At 45.2% G+C, this 26,587-nt stretch overlaps 1 protein-coding gene across 8 annotated transcripts in view; it reads left to right on the top strand.

Moving 5' to 3' along the window:
- The window catches only part of SSBP2 (single stranded DNA binding protein 2), a 172,331-nt gene that overhangs the window by 40,819 nt on the left and 104,925 nt on the right, over window positions 1–26,587 (top strand). For all 8 annotated transcript variants that reach the window (XM_040985992.1, XM_040985989.1, XM_040985986.1 and 5 more), the window contains exons 2-3: window positions 19,708–19,780; window positions 24,043–24,104. In XM_040985992.1, coding sequence (XP_040841926.1) covers window positions 19,708–19,780; window positions 24,043–24,104 — 135 coding nt within the window. The remainder of the gene's footprint in view (window positions 1–19,707; window positions 19,781–24,042; window positions 24,105–26,587) is intronic.

Below are 26,587 nucleotides of genomic sequence, written 5' to 3'. Positions count from 1 at the left end.
TTAGCAGGGTGCTGGATTGGAAGTGGAGCAAACCTTGACTTCAGCCAGCGCTCAGCTGGGATGCTGGCAGTGCTGGTGGGGGCTTTATGTACTGCTCCTAACTTGTTGTTTTAAACATTGCATGATAATTCTAAATGTTACTGTGGAGAATCAAAAAGGAGTTGTTAAAAGACAGAGGAAAGGATTGGGAATGTGGCACTGCTTTGATCTCCAAATCACTCTGCTTCGAAATACATCTGATTTTGCAAAGGCTTGGAGCAGTAAGTTAAGGAACGCAAACCTTAGCTAAAATATTTCACTTATAGTCTATAAATTGTATTTGATAGTTAAAAATACTGAAATACTATTGTAATCTTGTTTAATACTGTGAACTTGTTATCACACACTTCCCATTTAGGTGACTTTATAATAGTCAATATTAGTGTAGCTTATTCTCTTCAACTGTCATATAATAAAAGTATTTTTTTTATTATAGGATATATTAGATTAAGAGGACTCCATTATGATAAGTTTTAGAAATTATCTGCTATTTCAAATACTAAGATGTAGGGGGCTTGGGAAGAAGTCAATGTGATTTAAAATTGTATATTATTTTAGATAAGAGTTTTATAGTGATATGTCTCTTGCATTTTCTTGATTGGAATTTTACTTGCTTTGGATTTACTCATTGAACCAACTGATATCTAGGGCGTCTTTTGAATGCTGTCCCCATGGGTAGAGGTAACCTTTATCTTCCTCTGGTTATGACTGGGGCACCTTGGCACATGGGTCCACAGTGAAGTGTGGAGGGGCGTAGGGAGACACACATCCTCACACTGGAGGGACAGTGTCTGCTGCAGGGCAGAGTGCTGGGGCTGCAGGGGCAGCACTAGCAGCCGCCTCAGGTTTGCCTTTCATGGGGGAACCTGCTACTGCTGGGTGATCCTTCCTGGATAGGGTCGTTTCTTCAAAGGAAGTTGCCGAATCATGACATTGTCAGTATTTCTGTAGATACGGTGGACTAGCGGTATGAGTCATGTGCCTGATGGGAACTCTTCTGCTGACGGTCCTTTTGTGCAGAAGTCATTCATTTCCTTTGGCCTCATTTTGATAACAATAGATTATGTAATCTTGTACCTGGGTTTTCTACACGTCTTCTGCTGCAGGCTTCTGTCCAGTGAATGAAATTGCTACAACATCCTAGCCTCAGCTTGCATTTTCAGGTTCAATGATTTGGTATTTGTGCACCTCAGCCCTGTGGTGGCTCCCTTCCCAGGCCATAGCATTTCTGAATAGCTGTAATGGTTACAGAAATCTTTGGTATGCCAACTTAAAACTTGCTTTCTTCTCCCTTAAATTCATGGGTTTGGTTCACCTTCTTCAGCTCTGCGAAGGAAGACACTCCCTGTAAGAGCTGACAATTCTTACGTCATATTGAGCCTTTTCATTTTTTTTGCAAGTTAACCTGTCTTATTTTTCCCTCTCATCTTCTTAGAACTATCACTTCTTCTTTTTGATAAAATATAAAGTTATTTTGAAGAAATGTATTTAACTTGTAATACTTTGCAGGGCTTGGATGTGTGTGCTACCATATTTCAGGATTTCTGTACCAAGGAGATCACTGAAGCTGGGAAATGCCTTTCCACTTGCTTAGCTTTCCTGAGTGTCCGGGTGTGCCGCCGTGTCTCCCTGTAGTCCACGTGACAGCACACAGGGGGTGTTTGAGAGCTGTCACCAGCACCCCTAGGTGCTACCTGGCTGTCTGGTACCCGTCACCCAACCACCCTTCCCCTTCGCCGCCCCACACCCTCCCAGCCTCTTGTAATCACTGTCCCAACATCACATGTCCCTTCCTCCTCCCCAACTTTCTAATCTGAGAGTGATCATGTAGTATTTGGCTTTCTGTGTCTGACTTCTGTCACTTAACGTAGTGTTTTCCAGTGCTGTGCCTATTGCTGCAAATGTGGCGGTTTCTTTTCTACAGCTGAATAACCATTCATGCGTCAGTGGGTGCTTGGGAGGATGTCATTTCTTTCAGCTGGATAGCCAGGAGTTGGGCACCTGCGTCACATGGTAGCTCTTAGTTTCTTGAGGAACCTCAGTGCCGTGCTCTGTAACTGCTGTGCTCATTCATGAGTCTTCCAGTGTTGTGTGGGCTTTCCCTTTTCATCTCTGCTGAGTGGTTTCTGTACTTATCATAACCGTCCTTACAGGGGTGAGACGATCACCTCGTTGTGGCTTGCATGTACATTCCCCAGAGGCTGGTGATAGTGAACATTTGCCCAGGTGATTATTTATTTCTTTGAGGAAATATTTGTTTAGATACTTTGCCTCATCTCTTTCATTTAAAAAAAAAAAACACTTTAAAAAAATAACTAGAAAGGCAGAGTAAGAGAGAAGAGAGAGAAAGACAGAGAGAGATTCCTGATTCTGTCTCCAGGTGTCCTGGTTGGCAGGGGCTTCCCAGGGGCTGGGGACTCCATGCAGGTGTCGTGCAGGTGTCATGTGGGCCATCACTTGCTGCCTTCCAACATGTCTGAGTAGGAAACTGGAGTGGAAATGACGCAGCACTCTTGGGGGGTGCTGATGTCACAAGCAGAGGCCTCATCCACCTGCTGCACTGTCGACAGTGTTGGATTCCTTCTGTACTCTGGGTAGTAATCCCCTTTCGGTAGACCAGCTTGACACTCTGTTCTCGCGTTCTGTTTGCTGCCTCTTCACGCTGGTAATTGCTCGTGATGCAGAAACTCTTCTTACTTTGGTATTATCCCATCTCTCTATTCTGCTTTTGTTGCCTTAACTTTTACATTAAAAAAAAGTTATTTATTATTTTTATCAGAAAGGCATAAATACAGAGAGGAGGAGAGATAGACAAGAAGATCTTCCGTCCACTGATTCACTCCGCAATGGCCAGAGCTGAGCCAATCCAAAGGCAGGAGCCAGGAGCTTCTTCCAGGTCTCCCACGAGGGTGCAGGGTCCCAAGGCTTTGGGCTGTCCTGGACTGCTTTCCCAGGCCTCAGGCAGGGAGCTGGATGGGAAGTGGGAGCAGCCAGGACACGAACTGGTGCCCATGTAGGATCCCAGCGCGTGCAAGGCAAGGATTTAGCCACTAGGCCACCACGAAGGGGCCCAACCTGTTTGTTTGTTTTGTTTTTTTCAATCTTTTTAAAATGTAGGTACTTATTGCACTTATGCTTTTTCCAGGAAGGTGTTGAATTTCTCTTTTCAGTTTTTTCAGTAACCCGCTGTGTGTGCCAAAGCATGTGTTCAGTCTGTACAACAGTGTAATGTCTGCAGAGGCTTGTGTGTTCATTGCTGATTTCTTCCCGTTGAGAAGGGAGGAGATATCTGATATGATTTAAACTTTTGGACTTTGCTGACAGTTGTTTTGTGCCCTGACATGATGCTGTTTTGTAGAGAATGTCCTTTGTGCTAGTATGTGCCGTGTATTCTGCAGCCAAGGGGCATTGCATCGTGTCAGTATCTGTTACAGGTCTGGTGGCTATGGTGTGCTTTAACTCGGAGCGTGTTTATTGATGGAGGGGAGACATTAACGTCCCCCACTGTTACATTAACAGTGTTTGTCTTGTAAAATTGTGTGATCAGGCAACAGGCAAGTACACTTTTACAACTGTCATATCTTCTTGTGGCATTGATCATTCAACTATCATGTAACAACCTTGCCCACCCTTTTTTACAGTTTTTTTTTAAAAATCTACTTTAATATCAATATAGTTACTCCATGTTACTTTTTGTTTGCAACTGCACGAGATATCGTTCGCACTTTTCCACTTTCTGCTTGCATGTCTGAACTTGAAAAGTGTTTCTCGTTAGCAGCTTATTGTCTACTGCTTGTTAGCCCATTCAACCCATCTGTCTTTCAGCTAGGGAGTCTCTAGTCTGTTTACATACAAAGTTATTACTGATAACGAATGAGGTAGTGCTGTAGTAGAATTTTTTTCTTTTGGATTTTGAGTACACCTTGTGCTTTTTCTAGAGTTTTCTATATTTGCACTTTTGTGTGTGTGGTGGTGGTTGTCTTGGTTTCTCTGTAGAGGACTTCCTCAGGTTTCTCCCCTGCTGTGCTGAACCAGCTGTCCCTTCAGTGCATGACACTGTACTAGGGTGTCGCTGCTGTCCAGCATCCCTGGGAAGCGGGCATGCTGGGGCATTCCCAGCTCTACCGGCTGGGGAGCCAGGCTCGCAGTGCCCAGGCACTGGGTTCCTCTGCCTCAGGTTGGTGGGCTCTTGGCCCCCTGCTGAGTTCTGTTTTCTCTCAAGCACTCATTTTATTTGGGGTCTTCTCTGTGGAAGAAGAGGTGGATGCTTGACACCTGTATTTTGGAATCATCTCTCACCTGTTCGTTTCTAGAGTCTGTCCGTGTGTTTGCAGATAGAATTTGCTCTTTTGGCTAGGGTGGTCACATACACTATTAAATCCATATTGAACTTGTTGTCAGGTGAACCCTGTATTTTCACATGATCCGATGTTGGCACTTCCATCATTTTCTACAAGCTTTTGGATTCAAGCACAGGTTTTATGCTTGTTTTTTGTCAAGTAATGCTTTATGTTTAACTGTGTGCTTCAAATTGTTGTTTTTGTTTTTGAGAAACTAATTTATTAAGCGAAATCTATTATTTCTCTCTTTAATTTTGTTTCCAAATGTGATGATGATGCTATGGTTGCTTATCCAAAACCAAGGAGTGCACCTGCTTGTTTTTGCATGGACCCCAGGAAGTCGGTCTCCCAGCTCCCTCCCTGTTGGCTGAGTGCTGAATGCCTGTTGGTGCACGTTGGCATCTGGCTACACGCTTTCTTCTAGCGGGGTGTGTGTGGGGTGCTTGGTCCCCCACTGGGAGCTTGTTGAGGCAGTGGTTGCTGGGGCGTCCCCCAAGTCAGATGAAGGGTGGACAGATGAGTGTGGACTGCAGGCTCTGGGCTGTGATCTCGTTCCCGCCATACTCTGGCTGCTGATCCATCGCTATTAGGTCCTCACTAGAGGCCACACGAGGCAGGCTGTCTCGTCTGGGACTTGCAGCCTCTCTCTCAGCTTAATAACTGCTCTGAGCTAGTAACTGTGCCCAGCCCCATCTGCTCCATCCCAGTCATGCAACCTGCACTAACACGGGGCAGTGCACCGGGAGGCACAGACTTGGAGACCGCTGTGGCTGAGGCTCTCGGGATGGTGGAGCCTACTTTTCATTCTGGCATAGTTTTCTTTATTCTTTTGGCTTTTCTGTGGAGAAACATCTTAAGATTTTGCTTGAGATATTTTTAAAAATGAGAGAATTGTAATTTTTATGATTTAAAAAATATAAACTCCATTCTAGGTCTAAAAAAATTACAGGTTTTTGCCTACAAAATAAGTTACCATGCTAAAAAGCTTTGAAAAGTTCCAAGTTTTCATTATCGAGTGTACTTTGCAACTACAAAATTCATGTAAGGTTTATTTTCATAAAAAATGAAACCAATACTTGAGAACTATGAAAAAAATCTTAATGAAATTGCTCTGAGCTTCTCCTGAATAATCTACTTTCGTATGTGAAAGTGTTTTCTGAGCTAAAAGCATCATCAGTATGTTTCCATCGTTATTGCTTGCAGTAGAAATCACATGATGTGGTGAAGTCTTTCTGCCTCTCTTAGGGTGTAGGGATCTGCCTCAGGGAGGGGGTATCTTTCCATGGACAGACTCGGTCCACGTTGTTGCCTTCCCCGCTCCCTCCCCTCCGCCCTTCGCTGCCTCAGTTGTCATTTGCTCTGCCAGTCAAAAGCCCTTTCAGTCAGGCCTCTTACCCAGCCCTTTGTGTTCTGAATTCTTGATGCTTTCATTGCCTGCACACCCATCAGATGCTACTTTGTATTATTGATCTTATTTTTAATTACATGTCTCTTCCCATTAACAAGTCTGAAAATTACTTTAAGGGAAAGACTTCTGTCTACATTTTGTTTTTATCTAAAACCCAGAACAGTAATAGAAGCTTCCTAACTGTTGACGGTAACTGACATGATAAATATTTACTTGTGAAGTATTCCAGGATATTTGAAAATAGTTCCTGTTTCTAACAGATGTTTGGAATGATTTTATGCTGCTAATTTGTTGGATGGACTCTTTCTCAGAGTAAAGATGAAACCCTTTTTACCATGTTGTGGCAAATTCTGCCTCTGTGGGTCTTAAATTAATGGCATTTCATTGATTGTCAGTACTTCAAGTAATGAAACACCTCCAATGGCTGATGTCATTGTTGCCTGTACACAGTGGGACCAAGGTCAGGAAACACCTCCAATGGCTGATGTCATTGATGCCTGTACACAGGGGGACCAAGGTCAGGAAACACCTCCAATGGCTGATGTCATTGATGCCTGTACACAGTGGAACCAAGGGTAGGAAACAGCTTCAGTCCTGGAGGTGCTACAGCCTGCTGTGCTGCTGATTGTTTGATTTGGAGATTTGAAAACGTAGCCTGCAAGGGCAGCTTTAGAAGGATTCCCACACATTTATATCCTGTGAAAATCAGAGTGAGGGCCTCATGATGTGTTTTCTCTTGAGCCGAGATCCACTGTGAACGTGGGCTCCGATCCTCCGCACGAAGGAGCTCTCTTTTCCAGCAGCGTTTCTCCCTTGTCCTGCCTGTGCTATCCACAGAACAAGCCAGAGACGCTGCTGGGGGTTGCTATGAGGAAAAAATCCTTTGAGAATTCCTTTAGGGAGAATGGAAGATAGGTTGTAAGCACTAGGCTCCTTATTGGTGCATGTGGGTCCTTGGAACACAACGGAGGTGCAGACAGTCCAGCTGAAGATATCCCCAGAGATCCCTAGGTCAGTAAACTTAGAGACCTGGCCAAGGTTAGAGAAGGAACAGGGGAAGGTGGGAAGGCTCAAGGAGGAGGCGAAAGAAACCGGGGGAAGGAAAGCAGACCTAAAGCAGCATCGATGTAAATGCTGAAACGGTGAGAGCAAAGACGGGAGAGGAGAGTTCAGGGGAGAAACGAAGAAAAGTAGGAGTGGCCAAGCACGGAAGAAGTTCTAAATAAATGATTTTTCCTGTTTAGTTACCAGAAGAAAAACATTAGAATGCTTGAAAGCCTTTGTGACTCACCTTGTTTTCTTGGGCGAGGTAATAGACACTATTTAGAAAGAAGACGCTTCCTTGGTTGTACTGTATTCCCCAGTGAGTATTGTCCACCCGCACTTGAGGAAAATGGTTCACGAAGATAATAATTTACAGGAAGCTTGGTACTGCAGCTGTGAACTCATGGTATTGTAAACATTGCTTTTTCTTGACCGTAGAAACCTTGTCAGGGATGAGAAAGTCTGGAGAAGTGGGTAAGACATTCTGGCATCTCCTGCAGAGCTGTTTTTTCAGTGAGGGGTATGGCTTAGTTTCACAGCAAGGTGAGTGCAAGGGGTAGAGATTTCCGGTACTGCGCCCACCCGGCTGGGCCTCCCTTGTTGTCAGGGTTGATGAGCCTGCCCTGTCACTCTGGCCTTGGTCCATGCTCCAGGTTAGGCGTCCGTTGTGGTACGCATTCTTGGGTTTGGGCAAAGTGTCCAATGCAGAAGCGCAGAGCACCGCTGCTCACTCTTTCTGCCTCTCTCACCCTTAACTCCTGAAAACACCAGTCTTTTTACTCTCTCTACAGCTTTAACTTTTCCAGAACATGCCAAAGTCAGAATCGTCTCCGATTTTGTAGTTTTTTGTAGTTTGCTGGCTTTCCATAGAGTGATAGGCTCATTTCTTTCTTAGCCTTAAATGTCTTATCATTTGGATTCACCTCCATTTAACTCTCCTTTTAACCAGATGAGGATGATCATGGCAGTTTCCAAGGATTGGCAGTTACGTATAAAGCTACTGTTGGTGTGCAGCCTCTTGTCTGTGTATAGATTTGCCTTCCATTTGGGCTAATACATAAAGTACCATCACTGGGAAGCATGGAGAACGTGTCCAGCTCTGTAAGCGACAGCCAGGCTTTGCCAGAGTGGCAGGATGACTTTGCATTTCCACCTGCAGTGGCTGTTGTCAGTGTTCGTTTTAATTAATTTGTAACTTTATATTCTAGGTGCTCCCATTATTCCATGCATGCAAATGCAGTGTGGATGCTGTGAGATAATTTTATTGTATGGTACAGTTCCATAAGCTCTGGGGTTTGCCCTCCTCCCTCTATGCTCAATATGACAATACAGTAGCAACCTTCTTGCTGTTGTGTTGGTTTCTTAGTGCTGCATGTTATTCTGCCTTTAACAGTGCAGTAATTTTCAGTGGTTTTTCCAAAGTCTTTCACACACCTGGAAGTCATTATAGTATATTTGCCTTTGTACCTGGATAACTTTCTTCAATGGGGAAAGTGGCTACTTAACTTTACTTAAAGCTACTTTTTAGCCACTCAGGTGTGGCTGCACTTAGCTGAGAAAGCCATGGTTTGGGCAACATTGTAGTCACTTTGTCTCTGGGCCTGAGGCATGTCCCATGGGTCTCTGTTGAGTGCTCTTGGCAAGGTCCTCGCACTGTGTGTGTGTGTGTGTGTGCGTGTGTGTGTTCCATAGCTCTTGGCCTGTTTGGTAAAATTTCTCCCAACCTGTGCCCAAAGGTAGCCCAGTGCAGGCTATTGGGATTTCCTTTTCCTCAGTGGCTCCCTTTGTCTGGCATCAGCCTCACATTTCCTGCTCCCCAAACCTCTTCCTCTCTCCATCTCTCGATTCCAGCTCCAGAGGCTGCTGTTCTGTATTGGGGTTTCCTCTCTGTGTCCCTGGGTGCACCTGGAGGCAGGGGCCCAGAAGCACAGGACTCCACTCCACTCACACACTCCCCTTCCTCAGGGGCCTGTGCTGCCTGCCCTGGTGCCTGCTGCCGCCCGTGTAGTAGATCCAGTGTTTTCGTTGTCTCCAGCTTCTTAGTATGAAGTGAAGGGTGATGTTAATTTTGATGTGGAAACATGGAGAGGGAGAGGATGGGAAGATGTCCAGGGTTAGTCACTGGTGTTCTCGGTGGGAGGACCATGCGCTCGCGGCAGCCGTAGTGCAAGCACACAGCGAGTGAAGGAAGTGGGTGCCTGTGTGTCAAGGGCAGCCTCCACACTGTGACTCCATGCTGTCAGGTGCATCCGGACTGCTTCTGCCATCTGCAGTTGAGCTCCAAGATGGGCTGGAAAAGTTTACTCCACCTAGTGAATGACTGTATTTCTACCAACAGTTGATTTAAATTTTTATTCCTGTTCATGTTTTTAGCCTTTTGGTTTGCCCAAGTTGAGTGCGGTCATTTTAATTTTGAGCTTGCTTGTTTGTATAAGAATATGAGTTCTGTTTCTGAACACAGCAAATCAACACCTCCCCCCCCCATTACTTTTCAGTTTCTATTAGTGCCACATCAGTCAAGTAGCAGTCCAGTCCCTGAACTGGTAGATCTTTCATCACGGTCCCTCTGCTCACTAAAGGTGTTGTCCTTTTCTCAGGTTGCTCATGTTCATTTAGTGGCCTCAGTGTTGGTGTGTATACTATGCACCAATTTCTCCAACTCTGGCTTTGAGAAAATAGATTGATGTATAAGACAAAATCTGGGTGCTAGTGTGACTGTGTGGTTTCCTAGTCGTTGTCAGTGTGAATCTGTTTTGTAGCTTTGCTGTTACTGTGGGCAGCTTTCCAAAGGCAGCGCTGGGAGCGGACGTCTCATCCTTCACACCTCCTTGGCACTCAGGTGTGAACTTGTGGAACCCGTGGTCAGGCTGGTCTGCTTTCATAGCCAGGAACTTCTCTTAGTGGCTGCCCGGGGCTCCTGGTACCGCCTTGCTGTGTCACTCACGCGGTGATCTTTGCCATTTGGTCACCTGGGTGTCATGGTGGGACACTGGTTGTGTGCTGGGTCAGTCCTGGAGTTGCACAGTGGCTGAGGCATAAGCCAGGTCTCTGAGATCCCCCATGACTGTCAGGACCTGCTCCTTGATTCTGCATCTCCAAGGCTCCTGTCGTGGTGTGGAAAGCAAATACAGGACTGGACACAGGGAACTCAGTAGTATTAAGTGGCAGAGGCCAGTCTGTCTGGAGACCCTGCCTTCGAGGCCCTCCTAGGCGTCCATCACTGACTCCTTAATCTTGTTTCATTTCCTCTTACAAGGAAATAGGAAGGGAACTTGTGCTCTTTGACAATCTCTGACAATAACCACACATTAAAAAACTACAATCCAAAATTAAATAGGGCATTTCTCGTTCTTCTTCTTTAAAAAAAAATTCATATGGAAAGGAATGGGTAGGGGAAGCGGGGAAGTAAAGGAAGTGGAATTCCTTGCCTGTGGAATCTGTTCTCTTCATATTATTTTTTTAAAAGGGGCTGACACTGTAGCATAGTAGGCTAAGCCTCTACACGTGGTGCCAGCATCCCATATTAGTACCAGTTTATGACCTGGCTGCTCTACTTCTGATCAGTTTCCTCTTTGTGGCCTAGAAAAACAGCATAGGATGACTCAAGTTCTTGGGCCCTTGCACCCGTGTGGGAAACCCTGAGGAGACTCCTGACTCCTGGCTTCAGCTTTGCTTAATTCAGTCCATTGTGGCCATTTGGACAGTGAACCCAGCAAATGGAGGACCTCTAACTCTCTGTTTCTCCTTCTCTGTGCAACTTTGTCTTTCAAATAAAAATAAAATATTAAAGAGAGAGAGAGAGAGAAAAGACCCATATGGGTGCTGGTTTGCGTCCCAGTGCTCCACTTCTGATTCAGCTCCTTGCTAACAGCTCGGGTAAGTAGCAGAAGATGGCCCAGGTTAGGGCCCCTGCCAGGCTTGCGGGGGACCTGGATGTAGCTCCTGGCTTCAGACTGGCTCAGTGCTGGTCATTTGGGGACTGAAACTATCTCCCTTCCCCCACAACTATTTCAAAATAAATAAGCCTTTTAAAAAAGATTTATCATTATATATGTATTTTCTAAATTGGAAAGGCAGATTTACAGAGAGAAGGAGAGACACAAGGAAAGTTCTTCCATCTGCTGGTTTACCCCCCAAGTGGTTGTAGTAGCCAGAACTGAGCCAATCCAAAGCCAGGAGTCAGGAGCTTCTTCCAGGCTTCCCATGTGGGTACAGGGTCCCAAGGCTTTGAGTCATCCTCTGTTGCTTTCCCAGGTCACAAGCAGGAAGCTGGGTGGGAAGTAGAGTAGCTGGGAAGGAACTGGCACCCTATGGGATCCCGGCACTTACAAGGTGAGGGTTTTCATTGAGCCATTGAGCTGCCCTAAACCTCCCCCCCTCGCCACTTTTTTTTTTTTTTTGTAACCTACTATTTGTAATAGCACTTGGGAATCTGTGTAAAGAATGGTTTTGTGACAGTAAACATCTGTGTTGTGAAGCAGTTTGGGTTTTTATTGACACACCAGATGGTAGGGATAAGTGGCTGTGTGGTATCCTGAAGTTGGAATCCATGGGAGGAATCCTAGGCCTCTCTCCCTGAAAGGAAGAAACCGGAGAATTCTCTTGGGCTTAGGTGAGTCCTTGGTTGACTGAAAAATATTTTCTGTGCTGTAGATGCAGAGATAAACCCAGAGTACATTGTGGTAGCTTGATTTCAGAAAGACTCAGGAACAACCATCAACCTGTCCCCGCTCTCCTCTGCCTTTGCACTTTGAAACCAACAAAAGATTTTGAAGTTCCAAATGAGAACCCGTTAATTTTCAGACTTTATGTTTATTTGAATGTTTTTCTTTTACCTTGCTGAGTGGGTTAAAAAATGTGAAAAATCCAGCTGAGCCGTCAGTTCTCACTGATGTTTGGATGATGGGAGGTTTTGCTGTAGAAAATGGCTACTCCTTCCTGCTTTTCGGTTTTAACACCCTATCATTTTGTAATTTTGAAAGGATAGCTTGCCAAATCAGGGTCCTTCGTAGGTGATGAGCAGATACAAGGCAGTATGGGCAGATTCATGGTTGCAACCTGCTATTGGTTGTTGAATTTTGGTTGTAAAGGCACTTAACTTAATGATGTTTATGGGTAATTTGTGGCTCTGTCTGCCTCACAAGAACGCATACTGGGAGGTGCAACTGTTGTGTTGCTAGTAAGTGGTACTTTTTATGGTATAATCTTCTGAAAATCTTTACAAATATTGAACCATTATTGTTAAAATTAACATGTGTAATGTGAAGAAAATTCCTGATCAATCCTGTCGTGAAACTTATCCTCTGACAAAGGTTATGTCCATTTTAACTAATTAAGTCACCTCCACTTGAATTATTTAAGTTTGAATAAAATTAAAATAAAAATTTTAATTCAGCCCATTTTCATTAGCCAACATTTATGAAATAATGCTTTTCTAAATAACTGAGTGTTTTAAGCATATTGACATAAATGTGTTTTCTGAAAGAGAGGAGTTAGCCATGAGCCACAGGCAGCCCGCCCGCGCCGTCCGTTGAGGTGTGCTGACTCTGTCTGCAAAGCAGCAGTGCTGGCCTAGGGAATCTTCCAGCCTGCTACCCGGCTGTCGGTTCCTGTAATTTTTCATAGGTAAAATCCAACCTCACCTGGACAGCGTGGCTGCAGAAAGAACTGGTGAGGTGATCACTTGGAAGGTGGAGAGCTGCCTGTAGTTTGAGCCTCTGGCGATCCAGGCGGGGCTCTACTGGTCATTGTCCAGATGGAGAGACGCTACCGAGTGGCAAGCATGCACGTGGCTCGTGTGAATGCTAAAAATTCAGGTCCTTCTCTTAGGATTTGTAATTTTTACAAGGTAAATTTATAATCATTTTCTTTGTTGATATGGAAAGCCGTTTTCCTCAGATTTTAAAGTTAATTATGTAGAGGAAAAAGTCACTTCAGGATTTATTGAACAGATAAATCTAAATTCTGAGTTATATTTATAAATGTGAAAGTAACTGATGTTAAATATTTGTAAGCTTAGCTAGTTCCATTTTTGTGTATTTTGCATTTTTTTTAGCTAACAATCTTGAGACGTAAATTTTTTTTTAACATTTAAAATGATTTCTTTAGACCAGATACCTAGTAATGAAGTTATTAGGTCAGAGTTTGTCAGCATTTTTTTAAGTTCTTTATCTGTTTATTGACAAATTGGTTTTGTTAAGAGCTATGTGAATTTATTGCTCTCATCAGTGTATGTTTATTTAGGTATAGCTATTTATGGGGGAATTAGAATCTTATTGTTAAAATATATTTGTTTGGTCATCACTAATATTTAACATTTTCTATATTTTAAAATTAGTTGTGGAGTTTCTTAGTCTCTGCCTTAGTCATTTATTAGGATGTAGTATTTTAAAAATATTTAGTTATGTCTCTAATTACAAATTAAAAATTTCATTGTCCCTCCCCTCCCCCCCGTCCACAAAAAAAAACAAAAAGCGAAACACATTTATATGGACACACATACACACCTAGTTTAGCTCTTCACCTAAACTAGTCATTTAGCAAGCTGTGGGAAATAAAGTTCATCAGGCTTAATATTTTATGTAGTTAAATATCTTGAATTTTTAATTACAAACCATTGGCGAGAGAAACTGAAGAAGATATAATTGTTTGTATTAATTGGAAAAATGAATACTGTTATATCAGCAAGGAGTCTAATAAGCTTATGAAAATATATTCTAAAACTACATGTGGATTTCAAAGTTTGTCTTCACATTTTCCACAGTACTGTGCAAAGTGACTGATTGCAATCCTATCAACATACCAATGGTATTTTTATAGAAATAGGGGGAAATCGCTGAAATTATCATAGTACCACAAAAGGCGCTTGATACCCCAGAGGAGCAGAGAGAAGATCTGAGCTCGGATACTCAGCAAAGCAGTGGTGACCCAGGCAGCATGGTGAGCTTGGCGAGCGGCACAAAGTAACCGGGAAGGAGGCCTGTGTGTTTACCGTGCGTTCGTTTGCAACAGGGCTGCTCCAAGCAGACACTGGGGAAGGGCCAGCTCTTCAACAGCGCTGATGTGTGAACGTGAAGGAGGATAGAATGAGAGCCTCACTTCACACTGTACAAAGAAGCTAAAATGGCTTCATTTTAAGTGTAAAAGACTGTAAAAGAAAACATGGGGAAGGATTGCAACCTTAGTTTTTTTCTTGAAGATTTACTTAGTTTTTATTGCAAAGTCAGATATATAGAGAGGAGAGACAGAGAGAAAAATCTTCCTTCTGATAATGCACACCCCAAGTGACTGCAACAGCTGCAGCTGACCCAATCTAAAGCCAGGAGCCAGGAGCCTCTTTCAGGTTTCCCATGCAGGTACAGGGTCCCAAGGCTTTGGGTCATCCTCGACTGCTTTCCCAGGCCACAAGCAGCGAGCTGTGTAGGAAGTGGGACCACTGGGATTACAACTGGCACCCATATCCGATCCCGGTACATTCAAGGTGAGGACTTTAGCTGCAAGGCCACCGTGCCGGGCCCATAACCTTTGCTTTTATTGAAGTTCTTTATTTGAAAGTCGGAGAACCAGAGACCTCCCGTTTGCTCATTCGCCTCTCAAACTTCTGCAGCAGCCAGGGTTAGACGAGGCCAAATCCAGGAGCCCGGAATTCGATCTGGGTCTCCTCCCTGGCCGCCAAGAGCTCAAGTCTCATAGGGTATACATTAACAGGAAGTTGCGTCAGAAGTGAAGTGGCCAGGACTCTAACCGTGCACCCGGCTAGGGGACACAGGTGCTCCCAACAGTAACCAAACCACTGTGTCAAATGCCCACCAGGTCCATGACATCGGCTTTAGCAGTGCTTTCATGGTGGTCACCCCAGGAGCACAGACAACAAAAACAGACGAATAGGATTATATCAAACCAACACGCTTCTGTTGAGCAAAGGAAACAATCAACAGAAAGAAATGGTCATCTGTAGAATGGGAAGAAAGCATTTGCAATCAAACATCTGATGAAGAGTTAATATTCCAAACATATTAGGAACTCAGCTCAGTCAAAGGAAGGCAATCTAATCGAAAAGTTCTTGACTTCATTAACATTCTTAGAAAATATATCTTTTCCCATCACTTAGGTATATGACAATCAGATATTTAGATTGCCAGTTTTTGGTACTGTGAGCTTTGTTATGTAAAAAATATAAAAATCATTTGGAGTTGTGACTACTATTTACAATATGTTAGGATAAACATGCGGTGTGTCAAATCATATAAAATTATTCTCTTCATTTGCTTGCTGATTTTTTTCAAGTGAGTAATTAAAGTCTAGTGGAAATAATAACGGGACATAAGAAAAGTCCACAGTCAGAAACTCTTATCTGACTCCGGGACCTTGTTGCCTAAGAGAGTTTGCCATGTGACAAAACATCTTGTTTGAACTCCAATGATCCCGCGAGCGTGGGAAGCCCCGCTGTTCCCGGAACACGCGCACACAGCCCTCCTGCTGTGCTGGACACAGTCCAGCTGGGGCAGGTGGACAGACTGTTCTGCCCTTCCCCACCCACCTTGTCATCCGCCAGTTTCCAGGAGACCTGAACCATTCCAAAGTTTACCATGGAGAACGAGTCTGCTGGGTTCCTTAGTGGAGCCTTGGGGCATGTTGTATGATGGGGCAGTTGAGTAGTTTTCCTTAGGGAGATTTGCTATGTGTAATGACTCTTCTTATTGGACTTTTCATTTTCATCATTTGCTCACTATTTTAAAATTAAGATCTTTGTTGCCATTCTGGCAGGCAGTCTTATGTGTGCTGATTCCACATTATGCGTGTTAGCCTTTTCTCATCTTTTTGATTATATATCCTACTTTCCCAGTCTTTTATTACCTTTTCATTTTATTTGATTTTTGGGTGGAACAGTCAGCTTTTTAACACTCTTCAACACTTATAGGTACTTTCATTTTTATAAATTTTGATTATTTTCTAATTTTTAATTTGTACATAGGAAAGCCACACTCAGTTCTGTTGGAATCATGTGCATGGTGAGGAATAAGTGTGGTCCCCTCATTGTAAGCTGTGACAGGGGGATCGAGGTGAGACTGGATGTGTTCACCTTGGGAGGCCACATGTTCTGAGTTCTGGAGCCTGGCTGCTCACGAAGTGCCCGGGAGTGAGGACTTCTCGCATTTCTGGCCTCGGCTCCATCTTTAGAATGGTTAGTCATGATGCCGGTGTCTCACTCACTCACACCCAGTTTAAAATTAGAATAAAATTAGAATAAAGATGGATGATTCATGAGTCACTGACATGCTTTTTAAAATTGAACTATTCTTTAAAAGATTGATTTGTTTGAGAGAGTTACACACACACACACACACACACACACACACACACACACGAGATCTCTGTCTGATGGTTTACTCCCCAGATGGCTGCAGTGGTCAGGACTGGACCAGGCTGAAGCCAGGAGTTGCATCTGGGTCTCCCAAGTGAGTGGCAGAGGTCTAAATACTCTCACTGTCTTTCATTGCTTTCCCAGGCCATCAGCAGGGAGCTGGTTCCCAAGTGGAGCAGCTGGGATATCAATTGATACCCATTTGGGGTGCTGTCATTGCAGGTGAAGGCTTTACCCAGTAAGCCATAATGCTGACCCCAGTGTTTTTTTTCCAAAGGGGAAAAAAAGCTGAGTCTTCTTTTTGCAACCTATTCTTAACTGCAACCTACTCTTAATTTTCTTCTGTGTATTTAGATGATATTATAAATTGCTGTGGTTATATAACCACTGTATATCTTATCAACTGTATTTAAACTTGACAAAGATCATTAAAAACAATATTTGTCTTTAAATTTTGAGCTCAGGTTGTGGCTTTCTTACATTTGGCGACATCATGTCTCTGGGAAAGCGACCTTATTGGGATCCACCTGTGTGTATGGACAGCTGTCAGTCCCCACACCCTGAACCATCTGTGTCAAAACAACCCTTGTTGTGGGACATCTCCCCCAGGATTTTCTGGGTAGTCTTAAATCTGGCAGCTGCAATGCCTTAATGTCGGGAGCTAGTGGGAGGCACATGGTGTCTGAAGCTAGAACCACTCCTGCCTGCATGGCACATCCTGCTGGTTCCTCAGCAGTGGGAGAGCATGGGAGGGCAGGGCCTGGGCCGGCGAGATTGTGGCATCAGACCCAGCACGTGACTTGGGAAGTTGTTGGATGTGCAAACGTTAGTCAAAATTGCATGGTCATGGTTACACAGTGCAGTGCTTCCTCATCTTTCCAACAATACAAAGTATTCTTCCCGTTTGACGAATGAGGAAACTTCATTCAAGAGGTGCACAGGGACGATAACAGCAGGTGCAGATGGTGACGTTAGCTTTGGACCTGGTCAGTTTCGGAGAGAGAGGTATCTTGCTGGAAACTCTTAACAAGTTTGCAGCTTGGATAGAAGGAAAGGTCTGAAGGATTGTGTGGCCAGTCCCGAGTGGCGGTTGTTACTAAGCTGTGGCAGGCCTGTCACTGCAGGCTGGTGACTCTTGCTCATGGCCTTGCCCTCTGCAGACAGATCCCTGCTTCCGGGGAAGTGCTGGTTCTGTTCAAGGGGCTTGCGCAGTGCGCTGCTCTCTCAGCTCGTCTCCCTGTCCAGCAGGTTGGACGTGCAGCCCTGCCAGATGCTGCACACACTGTCACATGCTTCCCTCACTGGCCCCACGTCACTTCCTGCCCATGCTGTTGGATGCTTTGTCCTAGGCCCATAGAGAAAGTGGGAGTTACTCGTTTTAACTGTGCTCATAAGGAGGGTATCTATCCTTTGCTTCTCAATTAGACATGTATTAACATACTGCAGAGAATATAGTTCAAGTTCAAGGAAGTAGCTCAGTGGATTGGGAGGGACGGGGTTTTGCAGAAAGGATAAGCCACACATGGGCTCTGACTCTACCTGTTCTCAGATATGTTTTCTTTCCCCGGGCCCACTGTGGGGCCTCTTGTGGGCAGTTCCTCCGCCTTTGGTGTTGGCCTGGTGTCTGCTGGGCACATACCAGCTGAAGCCAGTGTAAGAACTGGCCTGAGGTTTGTATGTTCTTCACTAGGCAGAGGGCCGGCTCTGTCCCTGGCAGGCATTTGTCAGCCTGCCCAGCCTGCCCCGATGCTTGCGCTCCTGACCAGCAGGTGCCCAGAGGGCTGGGAATGGCTGCTGGAGGAAGACTGAGTGGGAAGAGGGTCCTTCCACTGACGACACACTCAGGGGTGGGCCAGACTTCCACTGGGATGGGGAGACGTTTCCTGGAGGGAACAGCCCATGGCCCTCAGTGTGGCGGAGTAGAAAATAGTCAAGGAGACTCTGGGAAGTTCCACTGCGGTGGTGAGGTCGGGAGATGTCTGTAAAATTGCATTTGCACACTCACTTGCTGCGACACACTCTTTATGCTTGTACAGCTTTTAGCAGACGTCCACTCACACGGTGTTCAGGGGCTAAAGCATTATGTTCTTGTTGACAATTGGGACAATTTTGGGAAGGGGCAAGAAATAGTTGGACAGAGGCACTCAATTTTTGCAGGCTTTCTCTTTTCCTGAAAGATGCACAGTATGTATTCATGAAAATCAAGAAAATACTCACTTGTGCACATGCCATCAATCTTGGACAATCAAAAATTTGATTGGCAAGAGAAGTGGCACTGCTCTACAGAGCCGTGATTATTGTTACACTGCATTGTTTACTGTAAACCTGGTTCAATATTGGTAAATACAGTGTGGCAGAAGCTGAACTGTTGTGAGCTATCCGGGCATGGGTCCAAGATATCATTAAAAATACTGCCTCAGACTAATTTGGGTGTATGAATAATATTTTGTTAACAGCTCAACTGAAATTGAGCCACATGGTGTGGCTTAGAAATTCTTAACCCACAAGATAATGAGAGCCATTTTAACTGTATGCTGCACGTTCGGTGTTTTACATTTCAGTGATAAATTGATATGTAATTTTGTCTTAACCTTTAAACTGTAAGCACCCATGTGTTTAATAGGATCTGATGTCTTTAGAGTTCCTGTAGTGCTGTCGTTTCCTATGAAACTGACTGGATTGTTAATTGACTCAGCAATCAAATCTAAATAATGACAGGTTGCCAAACAAATATGAACATGGTTATTCAGCAGCAGTTTTGGCACATGGTTCAAAAGACAGACATTTGCTAAAAGGGTTGAAGAACAAGAGGCTACAGGGAAAGGTCCAATAACTGAATTGACTTCTTCTATTAATGGAGATAATAATTATTCTCAAAATAGGTGAAAATTACCAGTGTTTGATTATTAATTACTAATTGCACTAAATGTGACAAAGGTAATAAAGTTATGATTAAATGAGGTGAGTCAAGAAAAAAAATCTCTCTTTAGATATTTTTTGCAAAGAAAATTTTTTTGTAAATGTGCTATGTATTTTTTAAAAGATTTTTTCCTTTATTTGAAAGGCAGAATTAGAGAGCATAAGAAACAAGAGATTTTCCATCTGCTAGTTCATTCTACTAAATAGTCTGGGCTAGCCCAAGCCAGCCAGGAACTTCATCCGGATTTCCCAGCGGGGTGGCAGGCGCCCAAACATTTGGACCATCTTCGGATGCTTTTTCTGGATCATTAGCTGCGTTGGAAGTGGAGCAGGTTGAACTCGAAGGGATGCTGGCATTAAAGCTAGTAGCTTAACTTGCTGCACCACAATGCCAGCCCCTCCATATACTGTTTAGGTAGTTTAAGTTGCTTCTGAATATTCATGTATAAATTTGTAATTGAAAGGGTATGGGGGAGTTAATTTCTGTCATTTTTAGTGTTTAGAATATTTTTTGCACTGGAAGAACAGTCTATTATTTAAATAATGAATTTCACATATTCCTTTTCTCAACAAGTGTTTTGTTTGTTTTCCAGGTTAGCACTCTACGTGTATGAATATCTGCTCCATGTAGGAGCTCAGAAATCAGCCCAAACGTTTTTGTCAGAGGTATGTTTTATATACTTTATGCATTTCCTTCTGAGGTTTTTTATAAATGGGTGGGAACCCTGATTGTTGTCTTCAGTGTGCGTGATGCCGTGTCTAAGTATCTTCGGTACCCCCAAACGTGCAAGTCAATAGCCAACTTCTAGAAGCTTCCTTCCCCTCTTCTCCAGGCAAAGTTGTCTCAGTGTGACAACAATAATGTGTTGCTGGTTCATTCCCGAAATGCTTGAAGTGGCTGGAGCTGGGACAGTCAGAAGCCAAGAGGCAGGAGCTTCCTCCAGGTTTCGCATGGGGGTACAGGGTCCCTAGGACTTTAACCATCCTCCACTGCTTTCCAGACCAAAAGCAGGGATGTGGATCGGAAGTGGAGCAGCAGGACATGAACTGGTGCCACATGGGACGAAGGTGGCACGCGAGGAGGCTTCGTTTACTTTGCCATGGTGCAGGCCCCCAGGGGAAGCACTCTTATTTGAAGTTTTTTGTTTCTCTTTCTGAAAGTCTTTTCTACACTGGTGCTTTTGATTCTCCAGTTTATATTGTGGTGCTAAGAATGATGAGATTATTGAGCCCTGTGCTAATTCAATTAAGAAATGTGAGGTGCACATTAGTTTTTTTTTTTTTAAAAAAAACAGTGAACCGGGCCCGGCGCGGTGGCGCAAGTGGTTAAAGGTCCTCGCCTTGCACGCCCGGGATCCCATATGGGCGCCGGTTCTAATCCCGGCAGCCCCGCTTCCCTTCCAGCTCCCTGCCTGTGGCCTGGGAAAGCAGTCCAGGACGGCCCAAAGCTTTGGGAACCTGCACCCACGTGGGAGACCCGGAAGAGGCTCCTGGCTTCGGATCGGCTTAGTATCGGCCCGTTGCGCTCACTTGGGGAGTGAATCATCGGACGGAAGATCTTCCTCTCTGTCTCTCCTCTCTGTATATCCGCCTTTCCAATGAAAAAATAATAAAAATAAATCTTTAAAAAAAAAATAAATAAAAATAAAAAAAAAACAGTGAACCAAGAAAAAAAATCATTCTTAATTTTCAAATTATGAAAACATTGAAATGCAAGCCTTTTTGATACATTGAAATTAATTCTTAATTAATTCTTAATTCACCTTTTTATTTTCTACTGTGTTCAAAATATACAAGCACAGCAGTGACTCACGTGGGGCCCTGTGGCAGTGCTGCTCACTATCGTCTTGTCAGGGCTCTTACCAGGTCAGTGATGCTGCCAGCAGCCCTGACCCACCGCACTCTCCTGGGGTGTAGCAGAGGGGACAGGGTACCAGAGACGTAAGGAAAAACACACACGGCCCCAGTCTTACTTTCAGTTTGTTAGTATGTGTGAATTGGTAGTGCGGAAAAGGCATTTTTAGAGGCTTGGTCAGAATACAGAACTCGACAAGGTAAATGGACAATATGATGACAGTTGGATTTCAAAAATTTACTGAAATCAGCCGCAAGTTTCCCTGCATGTCTTCTCTCCTTAGGTCATTCTTTAGACTTTGGGTTAAACCTGACCTTCCTGAGTCCTTTCTGATCTAGTGGAAGTGACTGATGTGGCTAAAGGCTGTATTCTTCACCACCAAGGACATAAGCAGGCTCTGGGCCCTGCAAGTTTTGTTTTAGTGGAGTTGAGAACCTGATACCACAAATGTTCTGATCTGTATCAACAGACCATTCTCAGTGGACTCAACCTGTAGAATCCTCTGGGGGTTCCCCACATTGTTTCTTTTCAAGATATTTATTTGAAAGACAGAGTTACAGAAGGAGAAGGAGGGAGAGAAACAGAGAGAGAGAAAGAGAGATCTTTGATCTGTAGGTTCATCTCCCAGAGGGTTGCACAGGCCAGGGGCTGAACTGAAACAAATCAAAACCAGGACCAGGTGCTTCTTCTAACATGGGTTGCAGTTGGGTAATCTTTTGCTTTCTGTGGAGCCAGGAGCCCTGGGTTAGTAGTGGAACAGCTGGGACATGAATTGATACTCGCAAGGGACCCCGGCATTATAAACAGTGGCTTAACTCCCTGAGCCACAACTCTGGCTCCAGCAAGACTGTATTTTCTTATTGACATTATAAGACATGAGATACAGACGCCACTAAATGTCACTGAGAAAGAAAAACTGCTGCTTATGTGGAAGAATTCAGGTGTTGGAACTCGCGTGGGTGACGTGGACTGAGCAGGTGCCCAGCTTCTCAAAGGCTCTGAGCTCAATGGGGAACAAATACACAGAGTTTCCCGAGCGATTGGTAGAAACGCAGCCTCATAGGCTATTTCAGACATTTTGACAAGGGTTTATCACGACTCTATTTCCTCTTGCTGTATTTGGAATACAGAACTGAGAATGTCTCAGCATTGTCAGTCTGGCTGCATTTCACAAAGAGAAGGACGCTGCAGACGAGCCGTTGTCACCCACAAGGCAGAGTGTCTGCATTCGGGAGGCGTGTGTGCCTCTCGGAGTCATTCATTGGTTTGTAGGCTGCCAGACTGCAGGAAGTCCGTTCTCAGCACCTAGGTCATCAGCAGAGGGGAGCGTGTCTATAACTGTGGTAGAAGTTTTCCATGACGTTAAAGAGAAGTTTGAGCTCTTGGGATTTGCATGAGTAGCTTTCTGAAATATTATCTAGTAAAAGAAGGAAGGCAAAGTAATTCATTTTTCTGGAAGGTCACGAATGTACAGCAATTCTTTGTATTGTATTTTGTGGGTACCTGTTCATGCATGTATACTTCAGTAAGTTCAGAAAGAATGTGTGTTACAGTGTAGTTTGTCTTGGGGCATGGTGTTGTTGAAGAAACCAAAAGTAATCTCATTCTTTGTTGTAGGATTTTTAAAACAAGGCACAAATACACTATTTGTATAATCAGTTAAAATAAAAATTGAGAGGTGATGTCTTCTCTTCGATTGCCTGAATTTTAAGGTAGAAGCTGGAAGGTAGACTTGCAATGGGTCATGGCTCAGTGTGTCCGCTTGAGTTCCTGATGGTTCCAGTGGGTTCCACGCAGTAGCTTGCTGTCTGCTGCCTCATGCTGTGAGTTGCTGCCCCGGCTCCTGTCCCTGGGCATTCTGCAGCCGTGTATCCCAGCTGGCTGTTGTCTCTCGCCTCCGCTGCCTGACCAGCTCGGCAGTGACTTTCCTGAGGGAAGCTGCCTCCTGACTTCTGCTGCTTCTAGGTGTTTGCTGCCTGGGTTAAAAATACACGCGTGGCATGCCGGGAAGGCAGGTGGGGCTTGGTGTTCTTGACAGGGCCTTTGAAGATGTTGAAGCAGATTGCCGATTTCTCAGTTTACTTTCTAAAAAGTACTTGGTCAGAACAGTTGATTCTCAAGGGACAGCGATCTCAGTTAAAGCTGTCATGACCGTAAGGGCCTCAGGTGACATCAGCATCACTGTCACTGTGTGAAGGCTAGGCCCCATTGGTCCCCTCCCTCCAATGAGGAATTTGTTCAGAAAGTTAATCCTTCAGGCTTAGCTCATAATCCACATAGAGCCCAATCTCTGTCCACTTCTGGACCAGGGGTGACACCCAATGTTCATAGTGGTGTCAGCAGTGGCGACTTTGGTGTACTCTAAGGTCCTGAGGTGCCTTCTGTTGTAAAATTAAACTGAAAAAAGGAAGAGTTCAAAAGTTAAGTTCTCTTTAGCATGATTTTTTTAAATAGTCATCTGATTCTGGTCTGTATGCATTAGTTACAAACACTGCTAATTCCTAAATGATTTTTAATCAAATGGAAGCTCATTTTTCCTGTTTAAATAAGTAATGTACTTTTCCCATTTGAAATGATGGACAACACTGCCCTAGTTCCAATTCTGATTATTCTTTTTTCTAGTTATATATATAACTTCCATGAAGGTGTTTTGTCTGCAAAAGCTGGAGTGAGGGACAGCTGCTGGGCTGCTCTGAGCTCAGCCAGGCTGGTACCCAGTGTCCCTCTGCAGCTGACAGGAAGCCACCTAACCGTGGACTACACAGTAAGCCACTTGGCAGGTTCATCTGAGCCCCAGCGTTTTCAGGGTCACTGAAGCTGGGTTTGCAACTAGGAGAAGAGAGCTTCGTGACTGGGCCTGGCCCACTGGAAAGAAAATGCCAGAGAGTGGTGCTGACATTCTCTCACGGGCTGGTCTGCTATTCACAGCACTTGCATGGAGAATAATGTGAGAGTAATGGAAAGCTCAAATAATGCCCCAGACTTTGAGGTTTGTATTCTAGCACTGCTGTGTAATATGTGCGAAGCAAAGTATAATCAAGGGAATATTTACTATCTCCTTTATTCATTTTAGATAAGATGGGAAAAAAACATCACGTTGGGAGAACCACCGGGATTCTTGCACTCTTGGTGGTGGTAAGTATCTTTTCCTTCATTTTTACTGAATTGATAATGCATTCTTACAGGCCTGTGCTGTACCAGAGTATGATTTCATGCTTCCATTGGATTGAGTTTTGTTTTATAAAATTGTCTTCTGAAAGGTAGTCAATCAGAAAAAAAAAAAAAAACACCATAAAACAAAAACCCTCAAAACCAGCGTTTGATGTTTCTTATTGAGAATATACTACTGCTGAGTCAAATTGGAACCAGCACCAGTAGGCAGAATATCTAACTCTGTATGCCTAGCCTCGGCCAGCGGGGCTGCACCTTATGCAGTGCCACAGGATGGCTGGGGAGGCCACAGACGCTTCCTGTCCCGCAAACCTGGCTGCTAGAGGCCGAGATGGAGGGGCCAGAGCGGTCAGTTTCTGACGAGGGCTCCCTTGTAGGCTTGTGTGAAGGCAGCCACGCTCTCACTGTGTCCTTGCGTGGTCAGTGGCCAGGGAGAGAGCAAGAGCTCTGTGAGTGTCTCTTCTTACAAAGAACCCTGACCTCAGCCTGAGGGCCCATCCTCACCGCCTCATCGAAACCCAAGTATCCACTGAAGACCTTGACACTGTCATGTGGGGGCAGGGATCAGGACTTCCTCACACCAGTGGGGGCCAGGTGTGGGATTTCCTCCCTACCTCGTGGTGACAGGAGAGGATGGCTCTTGTCCCTGGCCCTGTCTATGTAGTGTGTTCTGCTGAATCAGTTGCCTAGTCCTCGTGATGCCAGGCCACTGTGCTGGCAGCCAGACGTTGGTGTGCTGTTCCACTTTGCTCTTTGAACCCTTACCTCTCCTCCCTAAGGGGATGGAAATGGGTGTGATGATGTGGTGGGCAATTCTAGAATGGGCCAACCCTGTCTGAAACTGTAGCTGCTCATCCAGTGAAAGACTGCACACAGGAGTCAGGAATGCATGGCCAAGCAGTGGCCAGTTGCCTGTGGCTTCCCTTTGTATCTTCCTATGCTTGCCTTTTGGTGGTGGTGTCTTGAAATTTTATTTACTCATTTGTCTATGCAAACCTTGTAACGCTTCCCTATTGTCCACTGTGCCCAGATGCTTCCTGAGTGCCTTGCATGTACCAGGCACTATGCCACATCCTGTGGACACCTCATAGAGTAAGACAGATACACTCCCTACCCTCCTGCTGGAAACAGGCTCTGTATCCAGAAAGAGATCCCTGTGGGCATGTGCTAGGCATGTTTCCCCTAGAGCAGCTGGCACCTAAGCCGAGGTCTAGGGAATGTGTAGGTGTCGACCAGGGAGACAAGGGAGATGAGGGTGTCCCAGGCAGATGCATGCTGAGAGGGCTCAGCAGGTGAGAGGCAGAGGCTGTGGCAAGCTGGCAGTGTAGACACAGCCTTGACATGTTGAGCATGGAGGTGATGGGATGGCGGGGCAGGCTGGGGTAGTACTCCGGGAGCTGGTACTTAGATCTAAAGAACACAGTGCAGTTTGGTTATTAAGTGGGACAATCAGGAGGCCAGCGTACCTGTCTGCAGTCCCCATGGTTCTGTGGTGAGCTGGGGACCGGAGGGAGCTCAGGCCAGAGAAGCAGGTAGGAGGCTCTTCACTGAGAAGGACAGCAGTGTCGCTGGAGCAAGGGACACAGGGGCAGACTGAGAGATGGGGTTGGCAGGATCTGGTAGCTGGCTACCCTTGCTGCTCCGAAATGGAAACATGTGTCATTCCTCTGATGCTGTGGATCGGTGGCCAGCTCTGGGGGTCCTGGGTATAGGTGGGGTGGTGAGGTGGCCATGCAGCCACATGGTGTTACCTGCAAAGGAGGAGAGAGCATGGCTGGTACTGAGCCTTCCCTGGGCCAGTAGCTGCAAAGTCCAGAGGTTCCTGGGGGCTGTAAAGGACTCTGGAGTGCAACCAGAGAGGGCAGAGGAAATCCAGAAGCCAAAACAAGGGATCACCCAGAGAAGAGAGAAAGCAGGTCACTGGTATCCGCTCAGAGACACAGCTAAAGTCACAGCAAGGAATGCACATGTCTGAAATGTAGTGAGAAGGCTGCTGATGGTCTCCATCCAGTTCTGGCCAACTGCTCGCCAGAACACCCCAACCACCCAGCTCAAGGAGTGGCTGGGAGTCTGGAGACAGTGGGCCCAGTCAGTTCTTGCAGAAGCTCATGTGAGGGGCTGCCCAGGACCAACAGGGGGAGGAGCCCTGAGGTTCCTGTTCAGCATTGTGGAGAGGTCCATCAGGGAACGGGTGTCCTGGGGGGAGGCAGGGAGAAGTGGGGTGGGGGGTTTCAGCACAGCTCTTGTGTGTAAGAGGAGGGAACCGCTCTACCGCATGGCCAGAGCAGAGGCAGTGGGGCCAAGGGTTTCACAAGAGACATTCAGCTTGAATTGGAAGGCTCTGGTTTGGTCTGCAAGGACATGGGGTGGGTGCAAGGTCTTCTGGGGAGGATGCTGAGCCGGGGCAGTGGCAGCCTCATAAAGCCAACTCGTAGGCGTGAAGCCCT

This window comes from Ochotona curzoniae, unplaced genomic scaffold (assembly GCF_017591425.1).
Source record: "Ochotona curzoniae isolate NIBS_2020 unplaced genomic scaffold, NIBS_Ocur_1.0 contig_4501, whole genome shotgun sequence".
Taxonomy (NCBI): Eukaryota; Metazoa; Chordata; class Mammalia; order Lagomorpha; family Ochotonidae; genus Ochotona; species Ochotona curzoniae.
The sequence above is the reverse complement of the archived record's forward strand: the minus strand, read 5'-3'. Positions and strand labels throughout refer to the sequence as shown.